At 33.8% G+C, this 27,198-nt stretch overlaps 1 protein-coding gene across 1 annotated transcript in view; it reads left to right on the top strand.

Annotated features, from left to right (window-relative positions):
• The window catches only part of LOC113087664 (VPS10 domain-containing receptor SorCS3-like), a gene marked incomplete at its 5' end in the record, with an annotated part of 60,011 nt that extends 44,287 nt beyond the window's left edge, over positions 1-15,724 (top strand). The window contains 6 exons of the mRNA XM_026255613.1: positions 1,030-1,142; positions 10,605-10,736; positions 11,497-11,596; positions 12,804-12,909; positions 14,051-14,211; positions 15,624-15,724. Coding sequence (XP_026111398.1) covers positions 1,030-1,142; positions 10,605-10,736; positions 11,497-11,596; positions 12,804-12,909; positions 14,051-14,211; positions 15,624-15,682 — 671 coding nt within the window. The remainder of the gene's footprint in view (positions 1-1,029; positions 1,143-10,604; positions 10,737-11,496; positions 11,597-12,803; positions 12,910-14,050; positions 14,212-15,623) is intronic.
• Positions 15,725-27,198: the final 11,474 nt, after the last annotated feature.

The raw sequence follows: 27,198 nt of genomic DNA, 5'->3' as shown, positions 1-27,198 counted from the left end.
ATTACATTTTTGACAATAATTGAAATAAGTAAATACAATTAAAAAGTTACAATAATTATTTTGTGAACCTTGTGTATCTTTAAAAATATATATAAAAAGTAATGACCAGCAAAAACATATATATATATATATTAATAAATTAATAATAATACTAGTCCCAAAAATAAAGTGCACAAAATAAACCAACATGCATAATTGCTAAATTCTCAATTAAATAAATAAATATAATTTTAGAGCATTTACAGTTTAAGAGTTCAAGGCATTTCCAACTCTCTCTAATAAATAGGTAAATATCATATATTCATGTGTGTGTGTGTGTGTGTGTGTGTGTGTGTGTGTGTAGATAGATGTAATCTTGTTTTTTGTATTTATGATAATTGTGTCTATCTCTAAAATTAGCCCCAACCAGGTTATTATAATAATTTTTGAGATGTCATTTTCATTACCATAATTCTATTTCACTTGATTTGCGATGTGGCAGAAAAATTTATGATTTTCTGACACACACAAAAACAATTCTTCTGTGATACATTCATGACCATTTGTACTTATGGAGGAAGTTGATAAACTTGAGAATAATTTTTCCAAAAGTCCATAGTTCATGAGCCCAACACTATATGCTCAATGAGACATTAAATATAGTCACATTAATGTTATTTGACTTTTTTTTTCTCTATGGTAACAATAATATACTGTATATATATATATATATATATATATATATATATATAACTATAAATAACCCTACCCTTGAAGAAATGTATAATTGCAACTTTCAGAATGTTCAGAATCACAGGAAATTGTCTCTTGACACTGGAAGCTAGTCATCAAAACTCCCTTCTGGCAACTGACAAATAGACTGTATCATTTTTGTGATCAGCGCTAACCTTTCCATACCTGTCAGTAATGATAACTCTGCTCCAGCTCGACTAAATCATCTGGAACAAATCACAGCAGATAGAAGGTGTTGGGCATCTTAGAGAGAAAGAATTAAAGGTCTGTCTCTGCTTCTCTCTTCCTCTTTGACAGAATTCTTCAAATCGCTTCTTTTGTCTTTCTCTCCTAATCTGGACGAGGCTAACCCCGACATCCCGGAGTGGAGACAGGATGTGGGTCGGGTAATTCAGAAGGCAGTTCTCCAGGTAAGTTGGATTTTTTTCCTGTCTCGTCTCTGTAGCTCCTCCAGATCCTGGTCAAATACCTCACGTTGCCTTGATTCTATCCTTTGTCCTTGTCCCTTACACTTTGCTTTTATATTTTTGTTCGCTGAAAAACCAATGAATCGCTAAATAAATCCAGGAACAATAGGCAAAAACAAAGTCAGTTGCTCATATTTGTGAAATAAATCACAGGGTTTTAAACAAATAAATGCATTGACATTAAATATTTATCAGACATATATATATATATATATTTTTTTTGTAATTAATTTGAAATAATTACTTAAATCAAATATTTTATTATACTATTTTGATTAAAGCCTGCAACAAGTTATTAGGTCTTTTTTTCTTACACGCTGGCGAATTGATACTTGTCCATTTTCTTATAACAAGACATACTTTGTGCCATATATTTAAACATGTTAACTATATTATGATTCTCTTATCAGTCTAGCAAAACAAATTAATTATATTTATTCTTAGTTCATTTGCTAATTGATCTTAACCATATTTTATTTGATGTATGCTTAAAATATGAAAAAATAAATAAATAAATGGCACATTTATTTTTTTTATATTATTTGTAAAGATTTCTTTTTTCAACTTTTTATGTCTCTTTGTTTACATTTTAAATAATTATATATTAAATCAGTTATTTTGTTATTTTATTTAGATTCAAGCTTCCATTATATCAGAGAAAACAATCAGCCTATCAAGAATTGTTATTTTATATTTCTCACTTCATTTGCAAATTGATTTTGACTAGGGCTGGGTGATAAATCGATTTTATCGATTAACTCGAATTTGACGTTAAGGGCGATTTGTTTTTAATGAAAATCGGTTTTCTTCCATCACCGGCTCTCCCCTTAGGCTTCCGTAGTTCAGAGTGGGCTCGCCCTCCCCCCGCTTGCCTTACAGCCGCACACAGACAACATGACAGTTAACAGCGCAGAGCTCGTTCCAAAGAAAAGCACCGTTTCATCCATTGTTTGGAAATGGTTTGCTTTTTTAGTGTCAGACACAGAACAAATAACGCCACATTGCAAAGTGTGTTTAAAAGCTGTTGCTACAAAAGGTAGCAGCACAACAAATTTATTCCAGCATCTTAAACAGTAGAGATGGGTACCGAAACCCGGTATTAAACTGGCCCCGGGGCTAAATTATGAAAGACCGTAGTATCAGTAAGATCTTACGCTATCGGTTCTGCTTTCGGTACTGGAGAAAAAAAAAAAAAAAGTACTATGTATTTTTCCTTAATAATGTTATCGTGCACATTTTATCTCACCAAACATTTCTAATGTGCGATCATATTAAGTCGATTGTCTGTGAGATCTGTGAAATCTGTCATGCGCGCTGCGGAGGCTGTCTGTCAGTCACACACACACACACACACACACACACACACATATACACACACACACACACACACAACAAGAACGAGCGCGGCGCACACACACGAATAACAGAACGAAAACTCCCTCTAAATAATAAAGAGTGACGATGGCGAAAAGATTTGCTTAATAATGTTATCGTGCACATTTTATCTTACCAAACATTTCTAATTTGCGATATTATTAAGAAGTTTGTCTGTGAGATCTGCGACATCTCTCATGCGCGCCGCGGAGGCTGTCTGTCAGTCACAAACACACAACAAGAACGAGCGCAGCGCACACACGCGAATAACAGAACGAAAACTCACGCTTAATAAGAGTGACGATGGCGGAGAGAGCAAAACGTAAGGGTGACCAGATGAGATTATTCAAAGATCAACAGTCTGTCATTAGTCTTTAGTGTGCCACAAAAAAACAACAACATTAAAATCATGAACTCAAATGTCAAATGTAAAAAGAAAAAAAAGAAAAAAACAATGACTGTTGTAACAGTGCGTAAATCAGACCTTTCTTATGCTAACGCTAATGAGTTTAACGTTTTATGAATACCACTTTATGAATACCACTGTGACAAGTATGTATTTTTGTAATAGATCTAATTTTGTCATTTTTGTTACATTTATTTAAACAAAAGCGTTTTATCAAAGAGGGACACACAATTTTATTTTTTATTTATATTTTAATTTATTTTGAAGGTGCATTGTGTCACTGTAAGTTATTAGAAAACTGATAAGCTACATTTTCACCGTTTACAATGGCAGTGCCTGCCATCTCGTTTACAAGCATGTTTTGAGGCTTGTTTCCTGTTACACTTATACACAAAGGGGAAATTTAGATTAAACTGCATAAGTGAAAATCAGAAGAAAATAAAGAGTACATTTGTTTTGAGCAATTTCTTTGTCGGTTGTAGTTTGTTTTTAAATAGAAAAAAAAATCGATTAAAATCGAAAATCGGGTTTGGTGTGAAAAAAATCGGAGATTTTTTTTAAAGCCATATCAACCAGCCCTAATTTTGACTATATTATCTTTGATGCTTAAAACACGAAAAACGTATATATTGGTGGCACATATTTAGGTATTTTCACAGAAAAACAAGACAGTAAACAGTTCAGGGAAACGGTTTTATTTTTGTTGTTTCTCATTTTTTAATGGCTCTTTGTTGATCTTTCTATTCATCAAAGATTCTTGAAATTTATTTTTTACTCAACTCAACTCAAAAAAGTTTCTTGAACAGAAAATCTGAATATTAGAAATGTAGCTTTGATCACAGGAATAAATAACATTTTAAAATATATTTGAATAGAAAACAGTTATTTTAAATAGCAAAAATATTTCAACATTTAATTTTTTTTTATCTCACTATTCAAAAACTTTTGACTGGTAGTTTGTGTGTTTGTATTGTTTTTTAAGACTAGATTTTATATGCATACACTCTCTATTTCACTCTCTATTTTGGTGTAAAAATGTGTGTGTGTGTGTGTAATCATTGTTACGTGTCAACAAGTGTTGAAGCAACAATGCAATATCAGTTATTGTGACTTGACTATAAAAAAAAAAATAATAATAATTAAGAGATATGATGCTACAACCTTATTTGGCCCATTTTACCTGAAAGCAAATTTTAGCTGACTTCACCCTACATGTAAAATAGATCTTGTTCATTTTAAAGCTTCCATTATATCAGAGAAAGCATTTGGCCTATCAAGAAAACAAATGTAACTGGACATATTTTTCTTCTTGTCCTCATGACACAAAGGGGAGAATTCGCTAACCAGTTCATCACTATTGTCACTTTCCATCCCAAAATCCTGCATTTTATTGGCTAACCACCCACAATCCATTTAACCAGATGCTAAATGCGCTGAAACAGCACTGCGCTGTGTTTAAATTAAGTCATTGTCTTCCATTTCAGCACAAACACACGTCCTTTATATGTAAATTAGGCTTATTATAGATATCAAAACCCAGCGCCTATTTTCCTGGTGCAATTAACATCACAATATTACTGCTAAGCAGGCTGTAAGTTAAACTTCATTTTAGTGATGATCACAGCAGCAGTTATGACGGGGGATATTTCCAGAAGCGGCCTGTTGACAAGAACATTTTGAAGAGCCAATTCAGATGTCTGGATCACAGTGATGCAGTAGTAAAGTATATCTAGTACTATACCTAGCCCTCAGAACTGACTCACGAGGTCACAGTAGTGTGTTCTACACAGATTCTGTGGGCAGCATTAATCTATTTGCATAATTCCCAGTGAATCACTAGCTAGTAAACTGTATTCAGGGGAAGTCATTAATTGTCTTCCAGGAGGCTGAAGATGTATGTCTGCAGTAGTGTGTGTGTGTGTGTGTGGTGGACAATGGCCCCAGTGGTTCTCACTTGTGTTCAGAGCTGCTGGAAAGACTAAAGCCACTGTTGATTGATACACTGACATTACACAGTCTCAGTGCACATACACACATACCCTGGGATCGTCAGAGTTCAATATCAAATGTCCATCGAAATAGAATCATATCCCAGTGGTTTCAATTGGTTATGCATATGTGCTAACTTCATAACAGAGCAGGACCGGTCTGGAATGTCCAGAGGTGATATAAAACTGATAGTTGAAGTTGCCAGAAATGTTTCATTCTAATTAGTGTTTAAGATGTAACTTAATCTTTTTATGCCCAAATAATTGTAATGATTGTTTGAACTATGCTAAAGTTTGGGGTCAATAAGATTTTTTTAAAAGGTTTCTTATGCTCGGGTAGTGTACATTATTATCATTATTTATTTATTGTTTTACATAAAAAAGTAAATAAATCAATAATATATAAAAAGTTTAAAATACATTAATGTTATGGCAAAGCTCAATTTTCAACAGTCTTCAGTGTCACATGATCCTTCAGAAATGAAGGTCTAAAATGGAAATACTGAAAGCCTTATGTGCTGATTTAGTGCTAAAAAGCTATTTTTTAATCAGTGTTTTTGACACTGACAAAAAAATTCTTTTTTTGGGGGGGTTAACTTTTTTTTATATTTTACTGTCAAATTTGATCAATTAATGCATCCTTTCTGAATAAAAGTATACATTTCAATCTATCAATCAATCTATAAATAAATCCTATTATTATCAATGTTGAAAATAGTTGTGCTGTTTAATATTTTTGTGGAAACCATGATAAAAAAAAATCGTCTTAATTCTTAAACAGAAAACTAAAAAGAACTGAATTTATTTGAAATAAAAATCAAGATTTAACTCTCATTTTTGATCAGTTTAATGCGTGTATGTATATTATTTTAACACATAAAAAATAAATAAAAAAGAAATTTTTTTATGGTTAAAACAGCCTAAGCTTGTCTGCTAGTCTTGAGATGGTTTACAGTAGTGTTACTGGTTTAGGAGTGCAGCCAGCCGGGCTCACATTGCCCAAAGTACCCCAAACCCATCTAGAACCAGCCAGTAGACCATTAGAGAGCAGCTAAGATCATACAACCAGCTTAGTCTGGTCTGAAGTGATTTAGCAGCTTCCTGTTTCGTTAGGAAGACTGTGCTCATTAAACCAGCAATATTCTCTCTCTGTTTCAGACATAAAACACAAAAATACAGAAATCCCTAAATATCACACTTAAATCTGAACTCCGTGATACAGAACAGAATCTGCCTGAGAACAAAGTCGGACCAGCTGAGCACAAAGAGGCTTCTGATCTCACATCTGCTCGTAAACGCACCTCCGTCTTCTACATGTGCTCTTTCTCTCTCATTATCTTTCTGGCCTCAGATTCCTTGGCTTTACCCAGAATTCACCAGAAATAAAACTGTCCGCTTCCAACTTTTTCCCCTCTTTGTTTCAACATCAAGTTCAAAACCTAATGGCTTAATATTGAGCTCTCCTGGTAAGGAGACTCACTTTTTCCCGTTCCTTTCATTTATCCTCTTGCATTTAAAGCACATCCCGTGGTGCCCTAGAGGAAGCCGATACACTTTATCCATACTGCCGCTGATAAACAGCTCAGTGTATTAAAAAACGAGGGAGAGCGAGGCTCAGACATAATCAAAGTCAAGGTCCATTTAAGATGGCTGTTTGAGGCAATGGGCAGGAGAGGTGAGTGGAGGCGGCTGTCTGTTCTGGTACACTGGGGCGATAGCGGTATAACAGCCTGAGGAGATGAGAATAGAAGGTTTCAGTAGCAGGGGTTAAAGGCAGAGCCAGTGCCTCAGAGTCAGCACAGGACTTGAATCACAAACACTTTGATACTGAAAGAAGGACCTTTATTATTTTAGGCTTTTTGACACTGTTATTTATGTATGCGGTATAGAGAGAATATGATATCATATCATGGGGGTGGGGGGGTGGGTGTTCGGCACAATACCCTGTAGTATTAGTGACATCAACGATCCATTAAACGTCACAACATTTTACATGGAGTAATGACATGCCCAAGTGCCCAAATGGAGCATCAGTTTTGTATAGTTTAATAATGGTTATATATATGCAGTATATATACATTAGATATGGTAATTTAATGTGTTAATTAGATTAATTAATTATGGAGAAAAATAACGCGTTAAAATTATTAATGCATTTAATGCACTTGCCTCGCCCCAGTCCTATGTGGATCATCTGCCATTTCATACAGTCGATTGATGACTAATATGAGGCAGATCAACAAGTTACTGCGTGATGGAGCCTAGAGAATATCCCTAAAATTCAAGATATGGGGCCTGTTTGAAATTTTGTCTCATATTTAGCTAAATCACGTAGTTAATAAATATCAAACGAGCTGTAGGCTAAGTGCAATATCACGAGAGTGCGATACTCATCTTTTACAACAGCTCATTAAGGAGTTACTATCGTGTTATTTTAGACACGATGTTGTCTGTTTTGCTCAATTCATCCCCGATCAACCCACAGCATTTCATTTCTTAATCCACGTTTTGAATGAACTGGGTGAACCATTTGGCGAGTTCAACCATTGGCCATAGTCGCGTTGGTTTTGAAGTGGCGCTGCACAGACAGATCGTGTATGACATCAAAGTACCGAAAGAGCGATTCAAAAGCACAAGCAGCCGTATTCTCTCTAAAAATCTTGCGGTACTTTGAAGTCACACACCGATTGGTCTGGTTTATTAGGCTTATTAGGATCAGACAATATTGGCAGAGATACAACTATTTGATAATCTGGAATCTGAGGGTGCACAAAACAAATTTAAATACTGAGAAAATCGCCTTTGAAATTGTCCAAATGAATTCTTAGCAAAGCAAATTACGTTATTATTTTAAGTTTAAAATATCTTCATGGAATATATATATATATATATATATATATATATATATATATATATATATATATATATATATATATATATATATATATATATATATATTTTAGCAGCATTTCAGGGGAGAGAGTGTGTTTCCAATACCAACATAATTTCTAATGAAATGAACAAAAGTTTGACATCAGAAGACTTTATCAGTTGTATGGACCACTTGAATTTTTTTTTATTTTATTTTATTTTTATTTTTTGTGCTTTGCGTTGTTTTTGAAGCTGAATGGCTTCATAAAAGTGTTAATTTTTATAATAAGTTAATATTTTTATTTTGCAAGTATGCATTAAATTGAACAAAAGTAACATTGAAGATTTGCATTGTTATTTATTTTTTTTTTTTTTATTTGACCTTATTTTCCAGCTATTCTCAAACGATATGTTTAAAGCATTTCAAAGATTCCCTAAACTCCTCCTTTCCGTGAGCCTGCTCTGCTCTGATTGGTCAGATGGCCTAGTCTGTTGTGATTGGTCTACAGTGTACAGCGCGTGTCGTAAATTATATGCCTATTTAAATAGTTCTGTATTTTAAACACTCTATGGAAAATCTGTTATTTATCATACTTATAGGTTGTGATTCAGAGGCGCAGCTGGTCCAAATAAACATGATACTGATCCATCTTTCAACAGCAGGCCCGGAATCCCGTGTTGAACAGATTTGTTGAATGACATGTTTGTGGGCGGGTTCAAGTTGTTGGCGGACGGCCAATGTGGAACATAGGCATGCATCGTGCAACTGTGTTACCCTGTGATGTGTGGCTGTCACGGAAGTGGGATTTGAATTACTAAGGACTCGTTTCAGCTGTTCAGGGTCGATTCTTTTTTTTTAGGAGACAATAGCTTTATTTATCGCAAACTTTCAAATTTACAACTTTGCAGATTCATTACAATAACATTCAATACATTCACATACAGCTACATTACACACTGCATGAATGGTTTTTAAACAATGATAATAAGAAATGTTGCTGAGCAATATTAGAATCATCACAATATTAGAATCATTTCTTCAGGATTATGAAGACTAAAGTATAGAGCCCCCAAAAATTCCGCTAAAATATATTAAAATATATTTCTAAAATTTCATCTGAAATATGAAAATATATAAATATGATTGAATTTATTTATTTATAACATTTCGTAGTATTAGTTTTACTGTGTGTTTGAACAAAATAAATGCATCTTTTGTGAGTATAAGAGAAAACAATAACAAAAATCTTACTGACCCCACACTTTGGTAGTGTATATTTATATGTATATCATTTTAGGTAAATATGTCTAGATTTGGTGCAAATGTAAATTTAGTTCCTCCAGTTGCAAGACGACACGTATCTTCAAACCTCCAGTCTATATATAGAGGTGAGTGTGACTTCCTGTCACTGGACCAACTGCATTTCCATTGGCACCACATCCAGACATATTTTCCTAATATGGACTCTCAGCATGACCAGAGTGTTCGGCACGTCGGCACATTCTCCAGCAAAAACCCAGCCCATGCTGTGCAAATTTCTCACTTTGAACTTATTCGCAGTAAACTGTTCATCTGTGAGTGTTGTGTTTTAAAAACTGCCCAAGGACTTTCACATTGATGCCTTGGCTTCCAAGAAAGCATTTACACAATGTATGATGTCTGTAAAGATGATAATAATGGATTTATTTTTTTAGCACCATACATCTGAATGAAAATACTAGAAATGTTGAATTGTTTAAATTTGTCTGTACAGCTATATTTGCATTCTAGCAGAGAGTCAATAATAGACACGGCCAAGCACTTAAATAGAGAAAGATGAACTACAATGACAGAAAACACAACAGATGTCTAAACAACCTCTTTAATAACAACTTTGTCCTCTGCTGTAATGGATTATTGCATCTGTGCCTTTTAATGCTATTCTGCAGTTCTTCGGTCTGAGAAAGGAATGTTTTGACAAGAAGTGATTTAATTACAACAATGACTCTTAAGCTATTAGCAGGGTGTAATTAAGAGCATTGCAACATTATGTCTCTCTTTTGCTGTCTAATTGCCTTTTTGGACCTTAATTCGCAAGCAGATGGAGTGTGTGTCGAATCTAGCGTGTTGAGAAAGAAATAAAGGCTAGAGCTTGGAGATGTGCATTAATCATTAGGAATATCAGTAGCAGTTGCACATAGGCTGAATCCTTCAATGAGCCCCAGGGTTTTTCTTTCTCCAATATTGCAGTGGCGAGTACAAACTTGGACTCAGAGTATTGATTCGCAAGCCTGCTTCGGCCCTGGCCGCATTGCTCATTGTAAATTATGCTTAGGCTGTCTATTTCTGAGCTATTGTCTTATAACCGGTCGAGCCCTGCGTGGTAGTACCAGATAAGACAAAGATTATTTACCTGAGGTCAGATAATTTCCTCTTTATGAGGGAAATGGCCTTTGGTGAGTATCTCTGGGAGAATACAAGGTGGGCTTTTCTTTATTGGCTTTGCGGCAGCCGGTCATGTCTAGACCTTTAGGCCTTGTAGTGGATCTCTGACTAAGATATTGATTGAGGTTTTTAGGAATTCAACGTGTGTAGAACCGTTTGCACTCGCACGCTTGCGTCTAATAATTTCTTGGCCGGGTTATATTCTGTATACATCAAAACTGATTTACTGGAAGCCATCAGCCTCGTTTAAAATGAATGTAACCCTTGTTAATGTGGGAGATGGTAACATATAAATCATTGAGCCTTATTTAATAAGGGTCGTTTTTTCCTGCACCACCCAGGTCGCTGACATTCCGGAAGAACAGTTGCTGGTGGCCGTGTTTCCTGGCATTCCGACTGCGGCCGAACTCTTCCTGCTTCCTCCCAGGAACCAATCGGATGGCAGGAAAAGGACAGAGGAGGATCTGGAGCAGGTTAGACGTGAGATCTGATGCAAATTTGATGGTTTCTCATTAACGGTCAAGGTTGAAATGCGCTGGAGAATGATGGACCTCTATCAGAATAAAAGAGCAGCTTCTACCCGGGGCTACAATGAAAGTAACTGTCACCGCAAAAAGAGACGACGTGTCAAAAATATTCTCAAGGGGATTGTTTGACATTCCTACCTATTACCTATTTTCTTTTTTCTTTAAATTAAAAAGGCTGGCGGAAAGACCCGTGTCTAATTAGGCTTACATGACAAGGACGTGTCACAACAAGAGTCTTTTACAGTAGGGGCTTTTGAATTTACATTTTTGAGGGTGAAATGTTGAATAGTAGTGCTTGTGGAGACATTATAACTGTTTAGGGTTTGAAATAAACCCTTAAAACTCTTTGATCCACAACCCAAATTATCATAGCCCCACACTACTGACACCCCCATTTCACAAAATAAAGCTCTACTCTTTAATATGTCACAGGCGTAATCACAACTGGCAAATTACACTCTTAAGAATAACAACACATTTTACTATTTAGCCAATTTAATTGTCATTGAAGCTGCAGAAAGAGCTGTGACAAGTCATTTTGGGCATTCACTGGAACTAGTCCTGTTTGATACGGGGGATGTGTGTTGCACTGCGGGTTTACCCTAGAATACTTTACTAACTGCATAGCTACATGCACAAAACACATAGCATCTTAGTGAGCAAGCACTACTGTATTTAACTCTTCTGCATGCTGTTTTCTTCCTAGATCTCAGAAATCTTGGTCAACGCATTGAATCAGATCTCTGTGGAGTTCGAGTTGAAACCTGGCTCCCGGGTCATCGTTTACACCACACAATTAACTTTAGGTAACAAAAAATGTTGATATGATTTAGCTGACATCTGTAGTGTGAAACTGCTTATATTGGATTACATTTCACAGTGGCATTTCAGTTGATCTCCCTCTCTAGCCTCTGTTGGGTGCTACAGTATATACTGTTCCCTCAGTTCTCCTGGGTAATTACGTTGATTGCTTTCCTGAGACCAGACGCTTGTCAGCACTATAAATTGTTGAAAGATTGGGCTTTTATGCTCCACCAGTGATGCTGAAAGCCTTATGGAAGATAATTGGATAATTGCTCTCCAGCAATCATGGCTTGCACGATCTCCCCACTTTTGAAGAAGAAAAAACACTCACAGTCAGCAGTGAAAAGAATAAGGCTTTCTGGTCTATTGTTTCGATTAGGAATCAAGAACCAGTTAATTTTCAGATCTGGTTGCAAAACACTGGGAATGAATGACATTTTGTGCCATTTGGTTTAAAAAGAAGGAAGAATCGCAAGTCTTAAACTTGTGAGTTACACTACACTATTTTTCTTTGATTCAGTTTTTTATCAGTGCTTTTATGCGGCAAGGCTGCATTAAATTGATCGAAAGTGAAAGTACTGTTTTTGGGATAAATACATTGGCCAGATGAATAAATCATTTGAATTGGAACCACAATACCATATGCCACATTTACATAATTTGGATTCATTAACATTTTCTGTATTAACTTGGTAATGTTTACTGATTCCTTGCAGATATAATATCATCGACTAGTAGTGAGCAAACTAACTGATATATGACTCATGGTCTGTGCTATTACCCATGCACTTTTACTGAGAAACACTGGCAGCCTCCTTGGCACTTTTTGTGTCGAAAGTTCTGGAAAGCATTCAGGATTCTCTCGAAAAGGTCAGAGGATTCAAGGGGCTGTCTTTCTACAACATAGTCACAGGGGAAATATACAGCCAGTGGGTGTAAGGCTCCCATGAACAATTTTGAAGGGATGCCAACAATTGGCAGAAGTCCCTCTGAGAGAGCTGAAGGGGGTTTGGGAAACTGTCACAGGAGATGCTCTGTAGAATGATTCAAGATCAGTTGTTCTTTAATCCGCTTGTGATAAAAGGTCTTAGATCGGCATGAAATGGCATTTTTAGACTGACATGCTTTGTTCTGAAACAAATATTGAGATATTGTTTTTAATGGACAAAAAAAAGAAGTGTGGAGTAACACTTGTGTTTTGTGTCACAGCTCCACTGGTTGACTCCATCCCGAGACACAGCAGTTCTGCTATGCTGATGCTTCTGTCTGTGGTGTTTTTGGGTTTAGCTGTATTTCTCATCTACAAATTTAAGAGGTACATCTATGCAAACAGATTTTACATCACTTATTCATTTTTTTATTATTTTTTACCAGGACTCGAGCTACTGAACTTCATTCTTTTCATGCACACCATAGTTCTCGTTTCTGTTTATCTTTATATAAAGATGAAATATAAAGTAAGATTTGATGAGATGGAATCGGCAGCGACTTTCTTTTGTATCTGGGTGTTTTGAGAGTTCTATTTTTGCTCATGCTAGTTGTAAAATCTAGTTATTAGTTTGGATATAGAAACGTTGAAAAAAAAAAAAAGAAAAGAAAAAAATATTCATGTTTCCTGAAAGTGCAGGGAAAAATCAGTGAATTGTTTAATATGCAGCCATGGTTCCTCTACTGGAAAACTGTTTTGTAGCACTTTGAATAATTTATTTGGTCTCAAAATTATTCAAATGGAAAAGACTCATGGAAATGTTGAAACAATCATTAATAATGGATATAATTTTCCTCCCCCCAAGTAATTTAAAAAGGAATCGTATTTATGGAAATGCTACACTTGGAAAAACAAAGCAATTAACTCACAAAATTAATAGTAATTTGAGAAGAAGAAAAAAGCGAAGATGCTTATTCTAATTCATAAAAATATAAAGTGAGCTTGGAAAAAAGCAAACACATTACAGTGTTGTTAGTGTGTTGGGAAAGCATGCCATGCAATTTCAGGGAATTATAAAAACATCTCTATAATTCATTCCGGGTTGCCCTGCATGGCTTCTCAGTACCTCTGATTGCCTGGGCAACTTCTTCTACAGAAGATATTAAATATATTCAGCAATTATCACTGTCATTATTTCAGGAATACAATGAAGGATTGTGATATCAGTCACACCGTATTTAACAACTTGTGAGTGTGCATGCACATCCCTCATTTTGTTTTGTCGTGCATGTTATGCCAATTTGCCACTGAAAAAGGGACCAAAACAAACATATAATTTCACATTTTACTTTTTTGTTCATTTGATTTGAGAGTTCTGAATTCAAACAAACACGTTGCAATTCCGCTTTGTGTCTCTAGTGGCTCAGAAATTACACCTTTTAAAAAATAAAATAAAAAATGGTTATTGTTAATGCTGATGTTTTATTGTTATTATTATTATTTTTTTCACCAAAAACTTGTTCTGCAGAAAAATCCCTTGGATTAACATTTATGCGGAGGTGAACCATGAGAAAGAGCAGGAGATGATCAGTACGGTGGGCCAGAATGACGCCACACCAAAAATCACCCTGAGTGAGTTCTCCACCCAGAAAGAGCTGATGGAGAAAGAGCTGGAGGCCCGTGCCAAACGTAAGTGACATTATTAGAAAAATTAAACCTTATATAACCCATTTGCTATTTTCTATACTTAAAATTCACTATTAATTCACTATATATATATATATATATATATATATATATATATATATGTATTTGTATTTATGTATTTATGTATTTAGCAGACGCTTTTATCCAAAGCGACTTACAGTGCATTCAGGCTATCAATTTTTACATATCATGTGTTCCCGGGGAATCGAACCCCCAACCTTCACACAGAGTTCCTTTGGTGTCCAGTACTTCAGAAACCATGTACAGTACATGACAGAAGATGCTAAAGTAGTATTGGTCATTAATGTTTTTTTTAAGGTGGAACTTAGTGAACATAATACCAACTTTACCAGATACATCTCTGAATAATTGTCTTTCTCTAGTATTCTAAGTAGTTCTCAAGTATAAATTGCATGATAGGAAAAGTAATTTAATTTTTTTCAAGCCTTAGTCTTTTTCAGCCTCGAGACTATCTGAGTCACAAACCTGCGTGCTATTATAAACCGACTCTTGCGGTGGCAAGCTTTGTGTTTTACACTAAAATATGAATCATTCAGCTTTTAGAATTACATAGAGGAAACCATTAGACCAAAATACAGCCTTTGGAATCAAGAGAGTTTATAATCGGACACATAATGCATGCTAATGAGAACTATCTACAGTGGGCCCAAGTGTCCTTATTTCCCAAGTGGATGCGTCTGTGATCATGTAATTGCTTAATAACTGCAAATTAATATTTAATTGGTGCTGTTAAGCAGTGATTATAAAAGAGCACTGATTAAACTATAAAATGGGTCAAATTGGGGTCAGTGTGATAACAACAACTGTGATGAATAAACATGCAACATTCAGTGCCACGCAGCAAATAAATCCCACCACTCTTTCTGTGGGTGTTTAATAGGAGGATGAAACATTCGTTTTTTTGCTTGATTTCTTACTTAATGGTTCAGTTTCTAGCCTGGTTTACATTCATTTTGCTTGCCTTCATGAGGTTAAATATTTAATGACTCTAATGCTGAAAACATCTAGTTTGTTCATTTATACATGTCTAATATATATGGTTGAGCGTATAATCAAGCGTTTTAAGATAACATAAAATGGCATTCGCTATGCATTTGTCTTCTGTAATGTTATGCATTTCAAAGCAAACCATTTATCCAACTTGAAGTCATGTTGAGACTTGATTATATGCAGTGAGATTTCGCTGAATATAGTGAAAAGTAGGTCTGGGTTGAAGAAAAGTCATTTTTTAAATTAAAAGCAAGATTATTCAATAAGTTTTCTTCTGAGTAATCATCCGGGGACACGTGTTAAGAAAATAAATATAGACAGTTTTGTTTGTTGAGGAAGAATTTTGAAGGCTAATGTGTCATTTCTGTGTTTTCGGCGAGTAGGCGGTGTGATCAACACCTGCGAAAGCACAAGGGAGATCCCCAACTGCACGAGCGTCTGAAAACGTCAAGAAAGAAGGCGGAGGCGTATTGTAATAATGTGTACAGAGGTTTCACAATTTTAAAGGTTGACAGTTTTCCTTTATGCTTTTTTTGTAAATTCCAAACACTGTCATTGTTAATAGTTTTCTAAGGAGCTCAGATTTGCATGGGTGTCTTGTTTGTTACGATCTGCGTGGAAAATAAGAATAGATTTAACTACTCTACAAGTCACTGAAAACATGCTTGGTTGAGAAATTACCAATTTACCAACATTTGAAATTCCAAAAAATGTTGTATTGGAATCGTAATGGAAAGTTGGGGGGAAAGCCACTTGCCAGGTGCATTTTTGAATTATATCTGGCAGTTTATCAGTTTTGAAACTGTGTGAAAAAAAGGTGGCTTTTAGTATCAAAAACTTTGCATTTTTGTTGGGTCAGAACGTATTTATGCCAAGTTCATTTAACTATTCAAACTGATTTTCAAACATTGTGAAGAGTGTTTTTAGTGACTACATTAACTTAATTTTTCTGTAGGTCATCTCGTTTTTTTTATATTTGTCAGAACCTGAACGGAGGGGACAAAATTGCAGCTAAAGCATGCAAGAAAAGCCAACAGTGTTTATATCCCTCTCTATATTACAGCTTTGCATTCTTCTTGTAAGCAATCCTGCTCTGCAATCTTCTAAATTAGTGGTTGTTGAAACATTTCAAGTTTTAATTGCACATTTATCACACTTATCGAGCCTTCGTCTAAAGGTGAAGTGATATGGACTAAAAGGTGAATTTTTCAGTCATGAAGTGAGATACCTTTCCAAAAGCACTGTGATAAAATGTCAATTTGAAGGCAAGCTTTTTGTACTTCTATAAAGAGGGAATATAGAGTAACTATTAAGAATAACATGTCTATAGTAAAGCTTTTTTTGGAGCTCGAACTTAAGTTAAATCCATGAAATATCAAACGTTGAGAATGTTTTGTGGAATAAATCCAACCCGATCTCACAGCAATTCGTAAATTTTTCACAAGTTGGCTTATTCGTACGAATTCGTACGACCACACTCGTACAATTTCATACGATTGTTGCCAAATCGTACGTATTTTACAAGTTGCACAATTCGTATGAATTTGTACGAATGACCTACACCTAACCCCGCCCCTAAACCTAACCGTCACTGGGGTCGTATAAAATCGTACGAGTGAGGTCGTACAAATTCGTACGAATAAGCCACCTCGTAAAATAAGTACGAATTGGTCGTGAGATAGCGTTGAATAAATCTCTTGATATACGAACACAAGAGAGCTTGATATCTTTTTGGAAAATGTTATAAAATGTAACTTTATCACGAACAAACCTTCGGTTAAATGTAATTTATTGTAAGTTCCTCAAATATATACTGTCCATCTGTATTTTTTTTTCTTTTCTTTTCTTTTTTTTTTTTTTTTTTGTAGATAAATGGCCTACGGAATCATTTTGCTTCATAAGTGAATGCCTTACAAATAAGAATGCCTTTTGAATAATGAGTATTCATCATTTAGAATCGAAAATTAATTTATAACAGTTTTAACAGTTAACAAAGCCATTTTTATTTAATTTTTTGCACACATTTTTAAGGTGTCGCATCTCCCAGGGATTGAAAAAAGCATTGAACTGTACAATATTCTTCAGTTTTAATTTCTTTGTATATACAGCAAGTGTATTTCATTTCATATCCTTATACTGTAAATATAATAGTGAAGACTGAAGTCCACTGAACACAGTCTGCTATACATTTCAGAAAGTGGGTGTTACGAATCCAAACAGTGATTCCTTGATGTGCTGTAAATAAGCCAGTGCTGTAAATAGTTTTTTTATTTTATTTTATTCATCCATTGTGCAAAAAAAGAAAAAAAGAAAAAAAAGAAAGGTAAAGATGTATTGCATATGCTTCAATGTTGCCATTTTGGATTTTGACCTCAGATTTAAAGTCAAACCTATAGAGAGCAGTGTTTCTGTATATGGTTAGACATTTTGTATTGGAGTTGATTGCCTGTGTCACACAAAATGGATATAATTCATGAATAATAAGCAGGTGGTTTCTTAGATTCCATTGTGAATGTAAATGTATAGCAATATATCAGAATATTAGTGACTTTGGCCAAAATATCTCCCCAAGCATTCAATTCCTGTTCTACTCAATTAGTGTCATATTACAAACCGAAACATTGTGCTTCATCGTATCCATGTAAAATATATGTTTTATGAATACAGAGCAAAATTATTATTTTTTCCTATCTGAAACCTAACAATTTGATGTTAAATGATCAAAACAAGTAAATTATGAAATCTAAATGGGTAAGAACCATGTTTTACCTGGTATTAAACTAGTGTTAACAAGTGTTGAAATCATTGTATTTTTATTTTTTATCATTTTAAATAACACATGCACCGTACATTAATTCTATGTTTTGAAGCTTGGTGAGGTGTCTTACACAGGACCTATGTTTTGAAACCGTCTGCTTAGGCAGCATCTGTGTGTGTCATAAAATAGTGCTCCTCACGTCAACAGTGATACACTAATAAGCTTTAAAAAAAAAAAAAACAAGTCACTATTATGTTAAATGAGAAAAGCATTGAACAGACATTATAAAAATCCATCTTTAGAAAGAATTACGATGCAACAGAATTTATTACACTTGAATTGTTAATGCCATAACATTGTTTTTAGAAGCTATGGCATTTAGGTATATTTATCATTCATAGATGCCATGAATGTGTTTACACTGCTATTAGAATTGCATGAATAATGCTAAGAGATTAATTTTTAAATGGGCATTAATGGGTTTAAAGTGAATATTGAAATATGGAATTATTATTATATTACTGTAAATATGAAACTGCGACTGCCAGAAATAAGGGAGCCATTACATTTAGAAAACAAAGCTAGTGAGAGTCTTTGCGTTGGGAGCACTATGATGCCTTAAAATGCTGCCTAGGCAGCTAACTGGGTTTTGGAACAGATCTCATATCATTCTGTTTATTTCAATCATCTCAGACCTAAAGTTTATTGATATTTCAGCCAGACTAACCACAACTTAACATGTTCTATTGTATGTTGTGATTTCTATCCAATATATCATGTCTTCTTTAAGAATCTGACCAACAACTTCAGTTTCACCACAGAATTTGAGGTATTTTTCCGAAGTGAATTCAAAAATGAGTTTGAGCCATATGCACTGGGCTATTATTCAAATGTTTGGGGTCAGTAAGATTTTAATTTTATTTAAATTTTTTAAGAAATAAAATTTTATTGAGCAAGCTTGCATATAAATCATGATCGAAAGTGACAGTAACGACTTACTTTGTTCCAATGTGTGTGTGTGTATGTATATATATATATATATATATATTAAGCAGCCCAATTCTTTTTATCATAATAAGAAATGTTAAGTAATCATCATCAACTCAACATATTAGAATGATTTCCTTAAGACTGAAATAATGTTGCTGAAAATTCAGCTTTAATATTAGATGAATAAATTACAGTTTAAAATATTTTCAAATAAAACAAAACTTATTTTAAAATATAATACTATTTGGTGAGCATCAAAGACTTCAAAAACAAAACCATACAAAAATCCAACCGACTCCAACCTTTCAAATTTTAGAGTAAGTATATATTCAAGTCTACAGATCTAGGCCAAATTCGCATTCATTTTAGGGTAGTTAACTTGCCATGTTTTTCCCTTTTTTATCGACTCTAGAGCAGCTGAAAACAGCTTTGCATTTGTAAATGTGAGCATAGTCTCTCCAGATGCTTTATGCATACAGTTGGTAAAATGGGCTACAGAGACTGGTTTAGACACAGTCTAAATCTGTGTGACATGAAACAGTATTTTACTCTTAATCTGGACTTCTCAGAGGCTCTACGGTGTGCTGAAGTCAGCATGCAATTACACTAGCACAGGCCCTGAGCCGAGGGAATGGGGGAAAGTTGCTACTTTACCATCCTGTCACACATGCTCTCATTAACACTCGCAGGTTAGCTTAGCGTCCCGCTTTACTGTATCTCTACTAGTCACAGTTGGTGTTTCACTCTAAAAGTGACATTTTTACTCATATCTTTAGTCCCCCACTCACCTAAATCTATGTTTCCTAAAAAAAGCCCAAAGCAGAAAATCAACAAGACATAACGCTCAGATGTTTTGTTGTTCCCTTTTGATGTGGGTTTTGATGCACCCAGACTCAAAAAAGTCCTAAATTTAAGATTGATGTATTTGAAATTCTTATACATTTTAGAAACCATTTGCATCACAGTTTTAACATAAACTAATGAACTTTATATTATATGCGTACATATAAATAAATACTAAATGTGTTTTAAACACACATTAAGCGGGTTTACACTTTTAAAAAATTGCTAATTCAAATCGTGAAATCATGTTTTACATTATTTTAAGCAATTTTCTACTTTTTCAAATAAGTTATACAATATTCAACTCAACTGCGGGTTTTTAAATCAGTTCAATATAATTTAAGTTGAAATTACTTGTACAGCTTGAGTTGATTGTACTTTAAAATTGAAGGCAGCAATATATTATTATTATTTTTTCTTTTTTTCACAATACCATATATATTCATCATCAATAAATCCAATGTTTCATGCATTTTCACTAATCAAATAATTGCTTGTTCCACCGCTGGCCATATTTAACCATGTTCATACTTTTTAACTGAATAATACATTTTAATATAAAAAAATATATATTTATATTTTTTAACAAAGAATAGATTTATTATTATTCTAGGCAAATTATAGAGAGAAAAAAATATTAATCTGAAAATCAAGAGCACTTTATTATTATTATTTATTATTATTATTATAAAAAATGAAAGGTTAGATTTCTATAATAGTAATATATAAATACACGTAATAGTACTTTAAATACAAAATAACCAGGTTTATATATTTATCATCAATGTTGTATTATTATTATTATTATTATAACATTTTAAATAATTAAATATGGCTTATTCCACAGCTAGTCATATCTTATTTAATCTTATTGTTTTCACAATTAACAGATTTATGCTGACTCTATGTGATTTGAAAAATAAAATTTGCATTATTTAAAACATATATGATTATTCAAATGAAATGCAATTGATGCATATATATATGACCCAAATTTTATATATATATATATATATATATATATGTGCACACAACTTATGTATGACTGACAAATATGCGTCACATTAAGTTTATTAGTTTATGTTAAAACTGTGTTATCCGAACATAAGGAACTTTTATATGCAATTCAAATGCATAAATCTTACATTTTAGGCCTAAATACATTGTTGAATTCACTGAGAAATCTCATTGGTCCAAAGTTGAGCTCTACAGCTGTATGTCAAACAAGAAAATGCTCAGATTGGCTGTGATCTTGCTGCACATGCAGCATTTTGACCATCAGTGTAAAAGTTCTGGTTAGTCTGGAGAGCTGAGCACTTGTTTTATAACCTGCTATCTAAGGTTAGTGAGAACCTCTTTTTAATGTTGAACAGTACTTGCTGACGACTATTTAGCTTCTTTATTTAATGCCATTGTGTGCTAATGAGCCCTCTCTCCCTCGTTCAGTGGAGTTCTATGATATCCATCAGGTTTTATTTGCTCTACTGGCACTCTCTTTGTAATATAAATCATGACTTTGTAACAGTAACGACACTATAAACATTAAAGCAAAACGAAGCTGGTGGAAAAGAAACTCGCCATACGATTTATGTATAATGTTTTGACGAACAAATACTTGTAATACTTATCTCCCGTCGCACAAAAGCATGACTCATGGTTATTGTTACATCTTTATTTCGATATTTCTATGGAAAACTACTGTCATTTTGGAATCGTTTCAAATAAATGTATTTTTGTACATCAGATACGGATTCCCTGTCTGTGGTATTTTTCGGATTGGCACTACAGGTTCACACTACAGTGGCGGATCTGGGGTTTCTAATGATATTTGCTTGTCTTTAGGCCAAATGTGCACAGTTGGTGTGTGCTGGAGGCGAACCGAACAGGTACACAAGGAGAACCTCAGGCGACAACTTATAATGCCATCACAAGGCTCTCAAGTCTTTCTATAAACAGAAGCACAAAGGTGCCCTGGGTATTTGGGGCTGTGTGACTGCGTGACATGTTTGCTGGTTAGATCTGCGAAAGAGGATCTGTTTAGTCTGACTTTCTGCTGCAGCAGCCAATCAGAGGGCAGATTCAGGGTATGTTGGATCTGATTCGCCGATCTAAACACACACACACATTCTCACACACACATTCTCACACACCAGGTGTCCTTCACCGACTGACTGGGGAATTCTTATGTGGAGTGACAGGTGGATGTCTTCGCTCTGATACAGCGTAAATGATAGTTGCTATTTATGAGGGAATCTATTTTTAGCTCTGATTTCCCATGCAGCTCTGCAGGCCCTTAAATACATCAATTCTCCCAGTTGCAGAGGATTTGTCAATTCACTAATCAAACTTTGACATATGAAAGATACTCCCACTGGTGCTGCTTTAATTGTCACTAGCTAGGGGTTTAAAGTCTGTAGTGTTGAACATATGGGACACAAAGACTAACAAACACTTTCATTGGTGTTTCTTCAACTATAGCAACTGTTTGAGTTTTTACTTTTAAACTGTAAAAGATTGCTGGAGTACATTTTACAAGAAAATACTTTTTAGGCTTTTCCGTCTTAAAATGTCTACATTTGATTCAGTTTGTTTCTTGCTGTGTCTTTGTGAAATGTACTTAATATTTAATATGTGTATTTTATTGTTTTACCCTTAAAACATGAACACCAATCAAACAATTCTTTATTAAGTTTATATAACTTTCATGATCTAAAGAAAGAGTGAAATAACCATTGACTATTTTTATATGTTTCTGTCAAAATGAATATGAACGATTAAGAACATCTTAATAAATCCAATTTCTCTTACATTTTAACTAATAGAATGTTGTTAAACAGCGAGAAATATTTTATGTTCATACAGTTTTTATGTTTTCACAATCAACCAAATTTGTTATATTTAATTTTTAAAAGATTATTATTCAAATGAAATCTAATATATTTAAAAAGTCAGTAAAACATTGTCATTTGTATCATTATTTAATAATAATAATAATAAAAAAAAAACATACTAGTTTCATTTTTGACAAATATGCATCACATTAAGTTTATTAGGTTATGTTAAAATTGCAATCCAAATGGATGGACATTTTATATGCAGTTCAAATACACGATTTTGAACTGCATCCTGAATTTTTTGGTGACTGCACTGAGAAATCTCATTAGTCCAAAATTGCAATTATTATTATTATTATTATTATCATTTATTTATTTATTTTATTATTATTATTATTATTATTATTATTATTATTATTTTATTTTTATTTTTTTTACAGGGCCAAAAGTGACTCTGGAAGTATTTCCTTTGGTACTATTCCTAGTATTTATTGCAATTTTGCAGTAATATTAATGCTTTAATGTTTGTATTTTCAGTATTCATTTCTTTGTTTTTGTAATTTTGGTATTTTTCATTTATTTATTTAATTATTATTATATAGTTTTATATAGTTTTTCATCTAATATTTATCTTTTATTTCAATTATGAAAAAGGATTATATAATTTTAGTTTTAGGTAAAATATATATGTTACACCAGTACGCTGAGAAAAAAAAAGAAAGAAATAAATATCCTTTTATTTTTATTTTAAGGTAAGTGCTTGCAATGATTTTTTTTAAGCTACATTTAAATAAATACTTTTTTTCTTTCTTTTTAGCTAAAATAAATTGTTTGCAACCATTTAACTTAAAAAATTTTTTTTTATCTTTTTTTAAGTGTAATGTGTTTTGTCTAGGATCAATGATAAACCATAAGTGCTGATGTTATCACTGTTTTGAATATTTATATGCATCGCAAATATATCATTCAATGTTTTGTTGAAAATATGTTAAACACAATTCAAGTCGCATGAGATGAGCCTCCACAGATAATTACGGTCAGAACTGCACACCAACAGGAAGTACATAAGTAGAGTCTGAGTGGGTGTATGTTGGATTTCAAATCCACACTTTCTCTGTTGCTTGCTCTCTTTCCCGCTCTAGGAATGAAATGATTGGGACCTGGCTTTCCACAGAGCTTGATAAAAGACCCTTGTCGGGGAAGTTGGCAGCATTGTCATTGCACATTTTCATTTCACCCACGAGATCGCTCTCGTCAGTGTAAGAAAGTACTCTGTCAGTTAATAGGCCTTCCCTCCATTAAACTTTATTTCATTATTTGGTATTTTTGGGGTGGGGGTACAGCTGGCTGAGGGCACTTGGACACAAAATAGACATGCTAGATTGCGAGTTGGCATAAATACAGTGGATTTTTCTCTATCTGCGGAGGAAGGCAGCCAGACAGAGGCCTCATTACGCCATAGGTTAGATTAATCTCTCAACCTGTCCTTCCTTCTTTCTCCTACCCACATATACTCATTCTCTCTCTCTTTTTCTCTCATACGCACACACAATTGCTATCTACCTTTCACATCCAATCTACTCCTCCATCTGTCCCTCTCGCCCTCCTGTCTCTCTCTCTTTCCCCTCCCGGTCTATTATTCGCTCACCTTCAACCTTGAGAGCGGATGGCGGTGTGGTTTACATCTCCGTATCCCCGAACGTGAGCGCTGGAGTCTAGAGGGGTTAGTGAAAACGAAAGAGCTAATGAAAAGACCGTAACTCAGACAATGACTCACAACGTGTCAGGATTCTGGCAGGGCTCCTGATGTATAATTGCTTTTATAAAACAATCAACATGTGATTAATCTTTGTGGTGCTTTTGTGACACTCTTGATGATGTGAAGGGCTTTCTGTGATACAGCTTAAAGAAGCCATGACCTCAAAACCAAAGATGTGTGGCCTTTAGCTCATGTGTGTTAGCTCTGAAGCCTTTCGGTACTCTTACAATTTGGTCAAATTGAAGACAATTTTTCTTTCTTCATTAGTTTATATTAATATTGTTCTTGATGCTATTATTGTTGGGTGTGTATGTACAGTATGCATCATTGTATGTATTTATTTTTCATGGAATACAAAAGGACACTTTTTGTTGTTGTTAATATGTTGCTGTATTTATTTGTAGTTATTAAGTTTACCTAGTATATCTTTAGATTTTTTGGAATAAAGAAGGACTATTATTATTATTATTATTATTATTATGTATTTTGTTTATCTTTTATGAAATTCAAAAGGAAATAAAAATTAAATACATTTATTGTGTGTGTTTCCAAAATAGGTATTATTTTGTAGTCATTACTTGTATTTTTATAGTTTATATATATATATATATATATATATATATATATATATATATATATATATATATATATATATATATATATATATAAATGCCATGTATATATTATTCTACATGGAAATAAAATATAATATTATTATTGATGTTGCAGTTTTGTTATGCATTCTTTTATATTGTTATTTGTGTTTTTATGTATTCATTTATTTTAATACAAGAGGACATATATTATTATTATTATTGTTATTATTTCTAATCGTTGTTGTTATTTTAAAAGTATCACTGCTTTTAAATGAACATACACAGAATGCTTTTCTTTTGCAACTGTCAGTAAGTAAATGTTACACTTTAATCAGATCACATTGTAATACCTTGTATTCACTTGAGAAACTCTGTGCAAATATTTGTGCATATCTATTTCAAGTTGTGACTTCTTGCCAAAAAAAAGAAAGAAAGAAAGAAAAAGAAATCTGATAAAAAAAAAAAGTCTTGATGATCTAGACACTAATGAGGTAAAATGATATTTTTTGCTGATCCCCAAAATTGTATACATAGCTTGTTATTTCTCACAGTGTTTGGATCTTATTACATTTGTTTGGTTTTATTCAGATTTACCACATGACTAAAGCATATAAATATCACATTTCCAGTCTTAACCAAACAGGTTAAGAGGACTGGCGGGGGGATTTCATACATTTATGTATGACAATTCACTTGCTTGTCTTCAGAGCAGATGGAAGTGCTGAATATTCAACATATGCCCAACATGGAAATTAATGTGAACTTTTTTGATCAGTTACCACCATCAGCCAGCGGTGATTTATCAGCCAACAAACTACATACTTATGACAATTTTTTTACCTTCAGGTAAACTAGTGAACAGTCAGGAGTTATCATCAAACCTTAGTTTGTGAATTTTATAAATTGCAAATGCATAAATGCTTATGATGATAATCATATCCCAAGCCCATACAGATACACAAACAAAACTGGACCTAGTCTCACCTGAGGCCTAGTTTCACTCACACCAATACTTCTCCAGATTTGATGTTAATTAACCGAGAGCGACAGGTGAACAAGGGTCTCAGTTAATGTAATACAAGTCCGTTATTACCATAAGCTCATATCCAGTATCATAATTAGGGCCTTTTGGGAAATCGTTGGTGACGTTTCATCCCTTGACATACAGTAAGACCTTGGCGGATGCCCTCTGAAAGTAATATTCAGCTGACTATAGATGGAGGCACATCCATGATTTCCAGATAAGAAAATGTTCTTCTGATATACAGATATCAGAACATTTTCCCACTGATTTTAATTTAGATATAAAGAATAAATATTCATGAAGATAAGAGCAATCATGTGTGAAGAATTAGGAAATTGAATTCTATACCAGACACTATTGGGGAATTTTGGATTTCACTGAAGTTTTATATTAGTTTCATAAGGTCATGTTGGCTATTTTTATACTTTGTATTGATCCAGTGTTATTAATAATTCCATTCTTGCTTAAAAGATCTTAAAAGATCCAAAATAATCATAACGATGACTTGACAATCCCACACATCCTTTGAAAGACATATGGCTGTGTCGCTCCTTGCTCAAATAAATATGACGGTGACCCAGAAATGTCAATAATGCAGCAGAATGATCAGCACATTTAGTCAGACACCAGTGATGTGACATTCTTAAGACAGGAAATGCGTTGTGAGATCACAGGGTTTTTGGAATTCCGTGAGAGTTCTCAAACTCTTTGATGAAGTCGGATCCCCAAATGATTCCAGACAACATCTGTCCCTTCACTTTCCATTCCAGATAATGTAACAAGCATATGGAATCTGTCTGAAGTTATTGTATTCTCTGAGAATACAACCCCAGAGCTTCCTACAAACCACCTTTATCTTAATGGACTGTTAATCCTTTGGGCATTAAAGGTTCTTGTTCTAGAACCGATAATAAGAAAATGACAACATCTCTTACATAGTGGATATATTTAAAATTACTTTTTAGAAGTATTTTGAACTTGTCAATGCTGTGCAACTGGATTTTCAGTTGCATAAAAGTGATGATTTTGTCAAGCATTACCACAAGGGTTCTCACATTTATATTCACATTTATGCCTGAACATAAACACAAAAAGTAGACTAAGCAAAAATAATTGATTTTTTCCTATGGTATACCAACACTATCTCATGACCA

Source organism: Carassius auratus, unplaced genomic scaffold, assembly GCF_003368295.1.
Source record: "Carassius auratus strain Wakin unplaced genomic scaffold, ASM336829v1 scaf_tig00045054, whole genome shotgun sequence".
Taxonomy (NCBI): domain Eukaryota; kingdom Metazoa; phylum Chordata; class Actinopteri; order Cypriniformes; family Cyprinidae; genus Carassius; species Carassius auratus.
The sequence above is the reverse complement of the archived record's forward strand: the minus strand, read 5'-3'. Positions and strand labels throughout refer to the sequence as shown.